The sequence below is a fragment of the Nymphalis io genome, chromosome 26, assembly GCF_905147045.1.
Source record: "Nymphalis io chromosome 26, ilAglIoxx1.1, whole genome shotgun sequence".
Classification (NCBI taxonomy): Eukaryota; Metazoa; Arthropoda; class Insecta; order Lepidoptera; family Nymphalidae; genus Nymphalis; species Nymphalis io.
The window spans coordinates 3738348-3752968 of record NC_065913.1 but is presented as its reverse complement, the minus strand read 5'-3'; the positions used below and the strand labels follow the sequence as shown (position 1 = coordinate 3752968).

General features: G+C 32.9%; 2 protein-coding genes across 2 annotated transcripts; one reads left to right on the top strand and one right to left on the bottom strand.

Moving 5' to 3' along the window:
• The first annotated feature begins 649 nt into the window (after window positions 1-649).
• On the top strand, window positions 650-11041 carry LOC126778513 (porphobilinogen deaminase). Its single transcript, XM_050502146.1, has 7 exons — window positions 650-868; window positions 1523-1595; window positions 3168-3354; window positions 5865-5947; window positions 6949-7133; window positions 8689-8848; window positions 10396-11041. Exons 1-7 carry the CDS (start codon window positions 818-820, stop codon window positions 10890-10892), a joined length of 1236 nt encoding a protein of 411 aa, XP_050358103.1. The 5' UTR covers window positions 650-817; the 3' UTR covers window positions 10893-11041.
• Window positions 11042-11320: 279 nt separating this feature from the next.
• Window positions 11321-14145, bottom strand: LOC126778598 (mitochondrial import receptor subunit TOM20 homolog). Its single transcript, XM_050502282.1, has 4 exons — window positions 13889-14145; window positions 13497-13600; window positions 12561-12665; window positions 11321-12121 (listed from the first exon to the last, which is right to left on the bottom strand). The coding sequence occupies exons 1-4, from the start codon at window positions 14013-14015 to the stop codon at window positions 11990-11992; spliced, it is 468 nt and encodes a 155-aa protein (XP_050358239.1). The 5' UTR covers window positions 14016-14145; the 3' UTR covers window positions 11321-11989.
• Between the last annotated feature and the right edge of the window lie 476 nt (window positions 14146-14621).

The following is a 14621-nucleotide window of genomic DNA, read 5'->3' as shown; positions in this document are numbered from 1 at the left end:
ATATAGTAAACAAATTGCATAGAATAATTTTGTTCGGGTAAGACTATCTTTACTACCTACGTTCAACCAAATATCTCCATCAATAACTTCTTAGGCGCAAAGGTATCTGATAACAAAAAAAAATCAGCATTAGAATTAGCTCCAAGTCGATACAAAATATTGCCATTACAATTTAACAATTTTTCTATACCTTGGAAAATAGTTTATATAGTCAAATATGTTACAATCTAATAATAAATTCCGACAAACCAGTGTTGTCATGATCACTGAAATTTCCTTAATTTAAAGTAAGTTACTAACTTTGGTGTAGGAACTTATAACAAAATTAAGGTAACTCGTGACAGTGAAAAATTAAATAATTTATACTTCTTACCAATAAATGTTTATTAACATTAAACATTTGGTTTAAGAACTTATTAAACTGCTTACTAATGTATTTGTTATTTTTTAAATAACTTGTTCCGGTCGTGTCTACAGCCAGTGAGGAAGACATATGGATTTTTTTTGTAAAAATAATTATTTTATTAGTAGAGTGCAGATGGCAACATTTTAGCTATGTCATTCACCTCGAGTGCGATAAGTTTAAACTTTTACAAAGTTTAATTAAGTAGTTGGCATTTGGCACACTATACAATGTGGTTATGACATTATATTTTTAATAACGTCGTAATTAAATATTTGATTTAAATAATTAACTTTTGTATATAACTTAGTGACAAGATTGAGTGATACTCAGTTTTCAATGGTTAGTTTAATAATGTTATTGTAACATAACCTACATTTCATAAATTGGGTTTGAATTTATTAAATATTTACAATGGATAGTGAAAAAAATAATATTATTCGTGTTGGTTCAAGGAAGAGTGAGGTATGTATAAATTTTATATTAACATTATAAGAATGTATGAATACATAAATACTATTGCAAGCTTGTAATTATATTCGAATAAATATTTTTTAACAAATTTCCTTTCCTTAGCATAATTGTTGAAAAATGTTCACGTTATGTAAATAACAATAACAGGTAGTTAGTTATGTATGTAAGAGTTTGCAGCTCCAATTAGCATTTAACTTGTTTATATAATTGGAATTCTAAATATTTGTTATGTACAAACTGGTTTTCTTCTTCAATTTTAGTACTTTCTATATAATTTATTATTTGATATTCTTCATTACATGTTTTGAGTAATTAAAAATGCTTATTTTTATAACGATACACCACAATGCAAAGACCTCTCTTAAAGAAAAGGTTTGGAGCTTATCTCTCTATTCTGCTACATTGTGATAGACATACAATGTCTATCACATTATTTCATCAGCATCACATAGTTTCCTCTGATCTGATCAGAAATTTTGTTTTCCATTAACATAAGATTAATTATAAATAAACACAAGGAAACAGCATTGGTTACCCTGTTGAATTTGAACCTGTGATCTTTGGTTAAGATTGATAATTTAACCACTGGGTGTTCTCGGAATGTTTTTATTTATGTGCGTTTAACAAATTCTTATTTATTTGCAGCTGGCTCTCATTCAAACCAATTTCGTCATTGACAGCCTAAAGAAAGTCTACCCAGACAGAGAGTTTTCAATAGGTATGCTAGAAAATGCTTTATTACTGATGAATAATTACACACATGAGTATATAAAAATGGCAGTAAAATCAGAAATCACTGTGTTACTTCAAAAAACTAAACTAAGTAACAAAAATCAAGGCCACAGGTATCAGTTGCAATAAATATACTTATCAGTCATGTAGCTATTAAATTTATTACTACACATACAATATTTAATTAAATTCTTTGTTAAATGGCTTTTAGTAGCGTCAATAGGGTACATATTTTATACCCAATGTCACGTACCATACAGATGACATAAAAGAGACTGGTACATGCTGTCGAAATTATTAAGTCAATTAAATTTCGAAGATGAACAACACGAGCAGTTTATTCATTAGTAGTAACAGCCTAAGAATGTCCCACATCTGGGCTACGGCCTCCTCTCCCTTATTGAGGAGAAGGTATGGAGCTTATTCCACCACATGGATGGAATACACATGTCAGAATTTCCATAAAATTAGATACATGCAGGTTTTCTTATGATGATTAATCCTTAACCAACAAATGGATATATATTTAGAATAAAAAATAAATATTATTTGTTGTATTATATATCTAAAACATATACACAATTACATAAACTATTCAGAGTTTAATTTTATTATGTTTAACACATATATACATAAATAAAAGTGATATTGTGTCTGTGATTTGAAAATAGCTGCTTTCCATAACTTAATATGGCTATTTGCTAGTTCCCAAAAGCAAAACAATGGTAATGTTCAAAATAGGTAAACATTTTGATTATTTTAGGAAGTATTCCATGGTACTATTTAGTCTTTATTTCATCAAAATCGGTTCGGCTTCTTTAAAGTTATATTAAAGTTTATGCATATAGTTATCAAACTCACATTGACAAAGCTAACTAATTTTATTGTTAAGTTAAATATGAAATAACTAAAATTTACAGCATCCATGTATTTTATATATATTTATAATATAAGGTTATATATAAACAGCAAAAAATTAGTATATTTTATGTATTGATATATAATATGTGCATTTTATATTTACATTTATTTATGGTTTGTTTTAATTAAATATTAATATTATTTTATTTATAAACCTCCACCTACCTCATATCCTATCAGTTATTACTTACACCGTTGGTCGCCATAATTGTACTTTTATTTAGGCAGTATACATTTTTTGTATTTTTCTCTTTGTGGTGTACAATAAAGTATAAAAGTGTAAAGTTTATCAAGACAAAAATAAGATTGCATATAAATATGTTACCTGTTCTTATTTTTTAAGTGCAGTGAATAAGTATTTTTTTTATATAATAGATAAGCAGAAATGCCAGCTGACGGTAAGGGGTCACCACAATCCATGGGTTTTTAGAGATAGAATAACTTATAAGTGGATGGTACCTACTTACTGGGGTTTGCACAATGCTCTAAAAACAAATATAATATTTAAACTATCAATTTGGTTCTTACAGTGCCAATATTTATAGACAAAGGTACTTTCTAACCATCAAGAGTAGCTTGCCTGTTCCTTGTTTACTATTAAATAAATAAAAAAAATAAGATTTTAAATTATTTTTAGTTACAATGACAACACTGGGTGACCGTATTTTAAACGTGTCGTTGCCGAAAATTGGTGAGAAGTCGCTTTTCACTAAAGACTTGGAAGATGCTTTGAAGAACAAAACCGTTGACTTTGTGGTACACTCCCTTAAGGACCTGCCCACTTCGCTGCCGGACGGTCTCGCTATTGGTGCGGTTTTTGAAAGGTAACATTTTTTTTTTGTTTGTTATTTTTAAAGCTCCTCAATATATATATATTTTTTTTTTTATAGAATAGGAAGGTGGACGAGCATATGGGCCACCTGATGGTAAGTGGTCACCAAACGCCCTTAGACATTGGCATTGTAAGAAATGTCAACCATCGCTTATAGCCAATGCGCCACCAACCTTGGGAACTAAGATTTTATGTCCCTTGTGCCTGTAATTACACTGGCTCACTCACCCTTCAAACCGGAACACAACAATATCAAGTATTGCTGTTTTGCGGTAGAATATCTGATGAGTGGGTGGTACCTACCCAGACGGGCTTGCACAAAGCCCTACCACCAGTTATATATATTTGAAATAGACAGCCCGGCAAATGGGCCACATGATGGTAACTGGCCACCACTGCACATATACATTGGCAGTGTAAGAAATATTTACCATCTCTTACATCACCAATGCAACACCACCCACGTCCAGCACCGAGATATCGTTTCTATAGTGTCTGCAGTTTCACTGGTTCTAACTCTTAAACCAGAATACAAAAATACTAATTGTTTGGCAGTAGAATATGTGATGACGGGATACCCCAGACAAGCTGCCTTACCGACAAGTATACACTGTGATTTATTATAATAAATCGTATTAGTATATAATGTGTATAATAAAAGAATTTCGTTTAATTTAAAATATATACTTAAAAGCGAAGCGACCTTATCACTCATAACGTAATCCCTTATCGTAAGAAAAAAATGTACGTTATTAGAATATTGTAAAGTGTAGTAAAACTTAATACAATAGGTTATCTTTCCTCCTACTAATATTATAAACGAGATGTCTGGTTGTTTGTTAATATTTTCGAATGTACATGAGTACGTAGTTAAAGTTATTAGTAGACGACGTAGGATACGTTTTTAACCCAAATGGGACAACCCACTGCAGGGCTAATGCATCTCCGTTTGAGGAGAAGGTTTAGAACTTATTCGATCACGCTGCGTTGATACTCATGTGGTAGAATTTCCGTTATATTCATTATGGCTTCCTTAAAAATAGCGTTTTGAATGTCCGTGAAGTTATAATCAGAACTTTGGAAGTAAAACTTGAGTTTATTACTGGTAGTAGAGCTTTGTGCAAGCTCGTCTGGGTAGGTACCAGCCCCTCATTAGATATTCTACCTCGAAACAGCAGTACTTGGTATTGTTGTGTTTCGGTTTGAAGGGCGAGTAAGCCAGTGTAATTACAGGCACAAGGGACATAACATCTTAGTTCCCAAGTTCGGTGGCGCATTGGTGATATAAGTTAACATTTCTTACAATGCCAAAGTCTATGAGCGTTGGTGACCATTTACCATCAGGTGGCTCACATGCTCGTCCGCCTTCCTATTCTATATAAAAAAAAGATTTTATTACTAGTTAAGTGGGATAGTGTTATATTACAAGTAAAGGTAAATTAATCAAGGCCTGTTTGTAGAGCATAAATTGCATAATACAGCAGAGCTATTAGCAATTCGCATGGATTTTTTTTTATATTTGCCGGGAAAGCAAACGACTCCACCTTTACTCCTTCGACTGGAATAGGGTCTATACCAGCAGTACTCAACCTGCCAGCCGGGCTTTTGTGGTTGGCCCACCTGATGTTATTTTATTTTTAACTATTTTAAATTCGAAAGGTTTTTTTATTAAAATCTAAGTAATTTAAATTAAACAACACCCGAAGACTGCAAAGTGTTTGAAACATCAGGATATGATAAAAAAATGTTAAAAACATACGCGATAAATCCGTTCATAGTTGTTTAATTTAATTCGTAACAATCACGAAACCTAAGAAATCATTACCTAAATATTTTTTGTTTGCGGCCCGCGACACCATGTCTAACACGTGTCCATGGCCCTTATAAAGAAAAGATTGAGTATCGCTGGTCTATACCCTCTACACTCTATAGTACAGTAACAGCCCGTGAGTGTCCCACTGCTGGGCTAAGGCCTCCCCTCCCTTTTTTTAAAAAGGTTTGGAGCTTATACCACCACGCTGCTCCAATGTGGGTTGGTGGAAAACACATGTAGCAGAATTTCAGTGAAATTAGACACATGCAGGTTTCCTCACGAGGTTTTACTTCACCGTCAAGCACGAAATGAATTATAATCACAAATTAAGCGCATGAAAATTCAGTGGTGCTTGCCCGGGTTTGAACCCACGATCATCGGTTAAGATTCACGCGTTCGTACCTGTACAGGCCATCTCGGCTTTACTTTATAGTATTCAGTGGATATTTTATAATTGTGGTATCCTTTAGTTCGGAGTAATAATTTATTAGAGTATAAATATGATACTGCTGGGATTTTATTGAGGTGAGCAACTTACCGCACCAACCCGCATTGGAGCAGCGTGGTGGAATAAGTTCCAAACCTTCTCCTTAAAATGAGGAGAGGAGGCCTTTAGCCCAGCAGTGGGACATTCACAGGCTGTTTCGGTTCGGTTTCGGAGCAGCTTATTCCACCGATTCTTTTTGTAGAGAGGATCCAAGGGACGCTTTAGTTCTGCGAGAGGATGTCAAGGACTGCACTCTGGCGACTTTACCTGCTGGATCAGTTATTGGCAAGTACTTACGTAATTGTTTATTTAATTGCATAATCGTTACTTTTCACTTCACTAAAAACGTTCGTACTATCAACGCACCAATCAAACCAAATCGTAATATTTTTATTCAAACACGACTGTTACAAGTACTTATAAAGCTTCAAACGATACCACCGGTTCGGAATGTGGATTCTATCGAGAAGAACCGGTAAAGTTACCGGTATTTTTTTTTTATAATAATACAATTTTTGTATAAATTACACAAAGTTAGTAAAACCGAGATCCATCAATCATTCGATGCCTTTTCATTTTCCATGCATTTTTGTCAGATATAAATTCAGAAACAGAGTATTATAATGAGGATTTAATGCGGCCTTATATCAAGCCACTAGACAAACGCGGCAGTAAGATATATAGTCTTTGAAATGATATTGCGTCACTCACCCTTCAAGCAGCAATTCGTAGTGTTTATTCTCAGTGGTCTAATAACATAAGTGGGCTATGTAAAATGGGCCACCTGATGGTAAGTCACCACCAGCCAGAGACATTGACGTTGTAATTTTAACCGTTCTTTACATTGCCAATGCACCACCTTGGAAACTAAGACTTTATGTCCCTTGTGTCTGTAGTTACATTGGCTCACTCACCCTTTAAACACAACACAACAATACAATTGTTATTTGGCTGTAGAATATCTGGTGAGTGGGTGAAGTGAAATGAACCCTTCATTTTTAGGTTTACTGGTGGTAGGGCTTTGTGCCAGCTCGTCTGGGTAGGTACCACCAACTCATCAGATATTCTACCGCAAAACAGCCAGTGACAGTGAACAGGTGAGTGAGCCAGTGTAATACAGGCACGAGGGACATAACATCTTAGTTCCCAAGGTTGGTGGCGCATTGGTGATGTAAGCGATGGTTGACATTTCTTACAATGCCAATGTCTATGGGCGTTCCTTCCTATTATTCTATAAAAAAAAAAGAAGTGAAATTTATATTTCGTAAGTTCGAATATTTGTACAGGTACGTCGTCGTTGCGTCGTACGGCTCAATTAAGAGGTTCGTTCCCACATCTATCGATAGTGGATGTGCGAGGAAATCTCAATACGAGGTTACGTAAACTCGACTCGCCCACCAAGGAGTACTCGGCGTTGCTGCTCGCGAACGCCGGCCTGCAGAGAATGGGCTGGGGCGACAGAGTGTCCAAGGTAATTAGTATTAACAAGAATATCTGGCTCTTTCTATGTAAATCTTTCATATATATATAATAAAATAATTAAATAACCCCCCGCCCCAAATAAAAACCGCACAAACATTGAAAAATCAAAGGCTTATTAGCACTTTAACTTTATAATAAGTATCTAGTAATACTATTTATATTTATGTTTAGGGTCTTATTATATATATAAGTATGTATTTAAAAAAGAAAAATAGTACATGTAGTATATCCGTTGTCTGGTTTCCATAGTACAAGGTCTGTACAAGCTTAATTTGGAATTAGATGGCCGTGTGTGAAAAACGTCCCAGGATATTATTATTATTTTAATGTAAGTATCGTCGCGTCGGGTACAGCAATTTCAAATCAGTCGTATCTATGAAAGCTGTTAAGACCCTTTTATCTTCAAATACCTGAACAGATCTTCATAATTGACACCTAAGAACCATCTCGATCATATCGGGTTTCGAACAGGAAAAACCGCATCAAAATCGGTCTATTCGTTTGGGAGATACGAAGCCCCAGAGAGACACACAGATACACGATACGAATATACTACACTATACATAAAGGGGTGTTCTAAGCTTAGACACAACAATTTACATCGGTGTTTAAGAAATAAATTTTATTTGCTTCTAAAATAAAGAAATAACAGACTTTTTATTTTTTTTAAATTGTGTATATAAATATATATATGTATATATATATATATTTATATATATATGTGTATATATATGTGTATATATATATATATATATATATATACACAATTAAATAAATACAATTTTTAAAAAAGGCGGTTATATAATATATTATATAAAATAAAAAAGTGGCATAAAAATGTCCTTATTAGATGTAAAAAGATTAAGAATTTATATTGAATGTACATTTCTATTACGCTTCAATATATCTGATGGCGGGCATGCAGACCAACTCACTTAGTAGCTACGGACCTCTATGATGGTTTAGTGGTTAGAACGTGTGAATCTTAACCGACGATCGTGGGTTCAAACCCGGGCAAGCACCAATGAATTTTCATGTGCTTAATTCATCTCGTGCTTGACGGTGAAAGAAAACATCGTGAGGAAACCTGCAGGTGTCTTATTTCATTGAAATTATGTCACATGTGTATTCTTCCAACCCGCATTGGAGCAGCGTGATGGAATAAGCTCCAAACCTTCTCCTCAAAAGGAAGAGGAGGCCTTAATAATAATGATAATAATAATAATATCCTGGGACATTTTTCACACACGGCCATCTGATCCCAAATTAAGCAGAGCTTGTGCTATGGAAACCAGACAACTGATATACTACATATACTACTTTTCTTTTGTAAATACATACTTATTTAGAAAATTACACCCAGACTCAGGACAAACAGACATGTTCATACACACAAATGTCTGTCCTGGATGGGAATCGAACCCACAACCTTCGGCGTGAAAAGGCAAAATCTACCAACCACGCCAACCGGCTCGTCAACCGGGCCTTAGCCCAACAGTGGGACTTTAACAGGCTGTTACTGTACATTTCTATATTCGTTTCAGATATTGCCGTGTTCCGAAATGATGTACGCCGTTGGCCAAGGCGCGCTCGCGGTGGAGTGTCGGAGCGATAACGCGGAGGTATTAGCCATGTTGGCGCCCTTCAACCATCCGGAGACGTACTGTAGAGTGTTAGCTGAAAGGAGCTTTCTTAAGACATTAGGTGAGGTACTTGTAAATCAGCACTACCTGTACTGTATACCAATCGAAGGAGTATCTTCCCTTATCATCTTCCCCCTTCCTTCACAAGTCTACGCGTGCTGGTTCTCGATGTCACCGCCTAACTGTGACATCAATTCCATCGCGCACAAAGAAATTTGGCAACTCATTTCTTTGTCGCACTTCCAAAAAATGGAATTCTTTACTAGCTCACGTGTTCCCCTCGTCTTTACAACCCAGGTTTCTTCAAATAAGGCGTGTACTGCTGGCTACTACCACTCGCCATCAGGTGGAGTTGAGTCGTTTGCCATCCCGGCAAATATATAAAAAAAAGATAAACAAACCTTTGATCTACATAATCCAGACGATTTGCTAATAGCGCTACTGTATTATGCACGACAAATGGTTTGTAATTCATTTACTTTTACTTATAATACAATATTCCACTTCATTTTAATTTGTCTTCCAATGTTCCAATTAAAACTTCGTGAATATTTAAAATGCCTATTTTTTGAAAATATTAACTAAACATATAAATATTTTTATTGTTAAAAAAATGCGTCTTAAAATTAATATAAAATTAAAATTCGATTTGTAATATACCAATTATGACTCACATTCTGTAACAGCCTGTGAATGTCCCACTGCTGGACTAATCCTTCTCTCTCTTTTTGAGGAAAAGTTTTGGAGCTTATTCCACCGTGCTGCTTCAATGCGGGTTGGTGGAATATACATGTGGCAGAATTTCAGTTAAATTAGACAAATGCAGGTTTCCTCACGATGTTTTCTTTCACCGTCAAGCTCGAGATGAATTATAATCACAAATTAAGCACATGAAAATTCAGTGGTGCTGGCCCGAGTTTGAACCCACGATCATCAGTTAAGATTCACGCGTTCTTACCACTGGGCCATCTCGGCTTTTCACATTCATTCAATCGAAAACAAACGTCATTTGTATCTTGAAATTATCAACGCATTGCTAATGACTTTAATAATAAAGAGCTGTCATAACATACAATGTTTCTCGGCGTCCTTTGTGTAAAAAACTTGGCCAAGTTTTCGTTTTTAAATTGGCTGACATTGTCAATAAAACACTAACTCTAGAACAATTACAAAGTCTAACACTAACAAAGTTTAAAGGCTAAATACTACCAGCAAATTATTTATCTATAAAAGAACTTGGCCATTTCTCACATTATCAACACACCACATGTGAATGAATAAAAATAAATGTCTAAAGGTCGATAACAGTATACTATAAGGTAAATTTGTATTCGTTTGCTGTCCTTGTCTCACTAATATTATAAATGCGAAGTGAGTTTGTTTCTCTTTCTCTTTTTAACTACTCAACTATTCATCATAAAATTTTGGAAACATTCGGCGGAAACTAGCTTAAAATAAACTTTGCCATTATTTCTCTTATCATTTGTGAGCACTCTTAATCTTTTAAGCTCCTCTGTTAACTAAGCAATGATAACAAGAACAGCCATAACGCTTAATTTTATATTTAAATTTTCTCTTAAGATAATCAAGTAATTTTTTCTCATTTAGGTGGGGGTTGCAGCGCCCCAGTTGGTATATCAACAAAACTGAAACCGATGGAATCGAACTTCAAATTAACTATAACAGGCGGAGTATGGAGCTTAGACGGTACTACTAAAGTTAACGAAACTATGGAGCAAACTTTCACACAAATTAAAAAGACAAAAAAACATAACCTTAGTCCGTCCGAGGAAAGCAACAGTAAGAAATTTAAAATAGACGAACAAAGTATTGATGATAAGAGCAATCCCTTACAGAAACTAGATAAAAAAATATCAGAAGCCAGCCATGATTTGAACTGTGACGATTTAAGTCAGCCAGGAGAATTGAAGACTCAAAGCGTTTATTGTGGATTGACGGAGAACACAAACGTCCCCTTGGACGTTATACTAAAATGTGATGAATTGGGTAAAGATTTAGCGAATAATTTAATATCGAAAGGTGCTTTAGATGTAATGAAAGTTACACAAGACCTCATTAGGAGTTCAGTTGCAAACTCATCTTGATGACACCGAGTATGGTTTATGTTAAATGTAAATATATTATCATTGTTGATTAGTTATTTCTTGTTAGGTACTTATTTGGGACATATAAAATCGTAGGTTGTACTTATTGCGGTGTATTTGTTGAATTCTGTTAATCTTATTATTATTTTTAATAAATACAATATGACATGGGAATTGATTTTTTTTATTATTAAAATTCTATAACCTGGTGCTGTAACCAGAGTATATTTTTGAGTAAAATGTAAAGCACTTTTTGAAACCCCGCTTATGACAACTTTTTATATGCAACATAATGTCATAATATTTATACTTTACGTTTTTACGATTGTCAAAAGTCACTCCAGTAATATATGTCATAATTTTAATCTTAAATCATTCTTTATAGAACTCTAAATATAATTATTAATGATGGCAAGAAAAACAAAAAAAACTTTTACAATATTTTTATTTCATAATAAAATCAATCAAAACTCAAGCATTCTCAATCAGATGTGAACAAAACCTAGAACTAGAATCTAGGGAGAAAATTTTAACAATGTTTGTTAGTGTTATTTTACTAACAAACATTGTTAAAATTTTTTACCATTAAGTTGAAGAATATTTGGCGGGTTTACAACTTTCACAGCCCATTGGAAAAAAAAAACAACATGATTCAAAACTTTTGAGCTCCAAACATCATTTTATTTTATAATAATTAGATCGAGTTAAGATTTTTTATCTATATTTCTACACCTATATTAAGTTAAGCATTTAATAACATAATTATTATAATTTAACAGAAACGAGAATTAAGGAAGAAAACTGAAGGAATTGTGTTGTTTACTGTAGCAAAATATTATACCATTTGTTTTCTAATTATCTAAAAGGGCATGCTGTCATGTCTAACTTTAAATAATTAGGTATTAAAGGAAATTTATTAATATTTTTATTGTACTTTGTAAACAAGATTTAGGTCTTATTTCTAAATTTATTATAGTTTTGGAAAAAAAACATATTGCTGTTTATCCATATAACAATTTTATGTCACACAAACTTCTCAACATTTAAATATAAGTCAATAATACCTAATTATTGTTAGGCCGAGGCACATAAATATCTTATTCAACATCTTCTTCCTGTAATGTTGTACCACCGTTGGCTATCATGGAGGCACGGAGACGTTCTGAGACTTCCGGAAGCTTCTTCAAAAGAAGGTGGAAGATTGATGCCGGCATTGTTTGTTGCAGCACCTGTAACATGATAATTTATTTGATTAGAGATAGAAATTATTTTATGTAAAAAAACAAGGCTGTTCGTTTTGTTTGCTTTTGTCACATTATAATTTGGTATGACCAAAAGTATTAAAAATGCTTATGCTTCTTGTGCAATAATAACATCTCATTTTCTCACCATTGAAAAGTGACTCAATTTCATTAACTATCAGCTTAGTACACCCAAAACATTGACAAATACAGATAAGTTATTATATGTATATTGTACTAGCTGTTTCCTTGGACTCTGTCGTGGTCAACATTGATTATTCCGTAAATCCTGTTATTCTTATTTCATTAACTAAATCCCAGGCTCAACTTCTATATCAAGTTTCATTACAATCGGTTCAGTGGTTTAATTATTATGAGGTAACGTAGATACACAGTTTCACATTTATAATATAAAAATGATACATACACTGAGTAGCTGTTGTGTTTGTCCACAAACTGTAACAGCCTGCCCAAGGTGCTCCACACCAGCTTCTAGGTCTCCAGCAGCCAATAGCTCCTCACCAAGTTGGATCTACAAAATAAATACTTCTAATACTCACAAAATAAATATATATTCAAAAGAGCTTAAATAACTTAGCAGTTGAAGACCTCCAAGATATTTGCATAGAATACACACTTTATACTGTCGCTTTAAAAATTTTTTTATTTTTTTTCTTATTAACAATAGGAGGCTTGTGCCCATCAGTAAGGTATTTTTAACATAATCTGTTTTTTTTTTTTAAAACAAATCTCTGTAGGGATTTATTAAAGGATCAAATAATGTACCCAAGGAAAATTATATGATGACTTTATAGAGTTTATCTTTACTTTATAATGAACCGTGTTTAACTTACCACAAGTTTAAGCCATGTGGAAGTACAATCAATTACACGAACAACAAGTACCTAATTTTAAAATAAAATAAACTTTGGGAAAAAAAAACTAAATAAAAATAACCAAAGCTTGGCCGCATGTGTATTAAGTGTATAATTAAAACCTTAAATAAGAATAGTGCAACACTAACGTAAGAAAGACGCTGCACTTGCAATTTAGATACTAGAAAATATTAATGTAATATTATTAATAACAAATATTATTATTGTTCCAATAGAATATTTTTAATGAATTCAGGCAAGTGCCATTGAACTGTCCAGAGTCCATTGTTTGTCTGTAATATTTAGATTGTGCTTAATGGAGAAGTTAAGAAAACCTGCTTGATATGAAATTGACAAATGTGTATACACACCCCCAGCTGAACAGCCTATCATGCTGTTCTATTCGCAATATAAGCACTAAGTCTATTCCGACAGAGAAGTCGTAGCAGTGAGAAGTTTAAGCAGTTAACAGTATGTAATTAACAGACCTGTTGCAAAAAGAATCTCTGCATAGCCTCATGATCATTCATATCAGGCAAAGGACCACCAAGGGTCCGAGATCTGGTAGCATTGTGTTGGGCTTTTTCACGACCTGTAACCATTTAAACATTTCCTATTATGTGTTTTAATTTTTAAATGATGAGTTATTATTAATACAAAGATTTCTAATTGAATGCGTAGCTTTCTAAAATACACTTGATTATTTAATCAATGAAAATTATTACTAAAATGTGCAATCGTAATTGACGACATGAAAGTTTTTAGGTTGTAAAATTATACAATATTGTCTATTAAATATTAGTTATTTAAGCTTCTCTACGTAAACGATTTAATTTTAATAATTGGTAAATAATTTAATATTATATGCATATATACGTACGTTCTCTTAACTTCTTTTTAAATAGAGGATCCTTACGACGTTGTTGGTCAAAATAAACACAATACCCTAGAAATAAGGTTCCTGCAAGACCAGCAGCTATACCAAGCGTAGTACGACTAAGCTCCATGATAAATTAAGTTTTTAATTATTTTTTCATAAAATATCCAGATATATATATACTCGCTTTTGTTAGGAAATTTTGCGGTCCGCCATTTATTAGTAAAATCGAACTTGAAAGTTGGCTATCTTCAATCATCGAACGTTAGAGCTGCCACTTCTTAAAAATCTTACATCTTAAAATACACGTAATTCAATTTCTAATAATGAGTATTACTTATTAGTAATAAATATAATCACATGTGCGTATAAAAATAATAACAATGAAAATAATATTTATATTTTATATATTAAAATAATTCGTTTATGAGAAATACTAAATAAATTATACAGAGTGGACTTTAAAATAATTTTTTATATTATGAATGATGTATATTTATGAATTTAATTTAAAATTAGGGTTAACATTTTATAAATTTGATATATGATAAGTATAATAATTTTGAAATAAGCGTTTTATTAGATAATCGGATCATAGCAAAAATCGTAGACATATTTTAAAAAATCAAGGATATACCTTGATCTTTTTAATATTCCAGAAATAAAAATCGGTGTATAACCATCCAGTAAAAAGACAAAAAAGTTTAAGACAATTCATATGAAATCATCAATATTT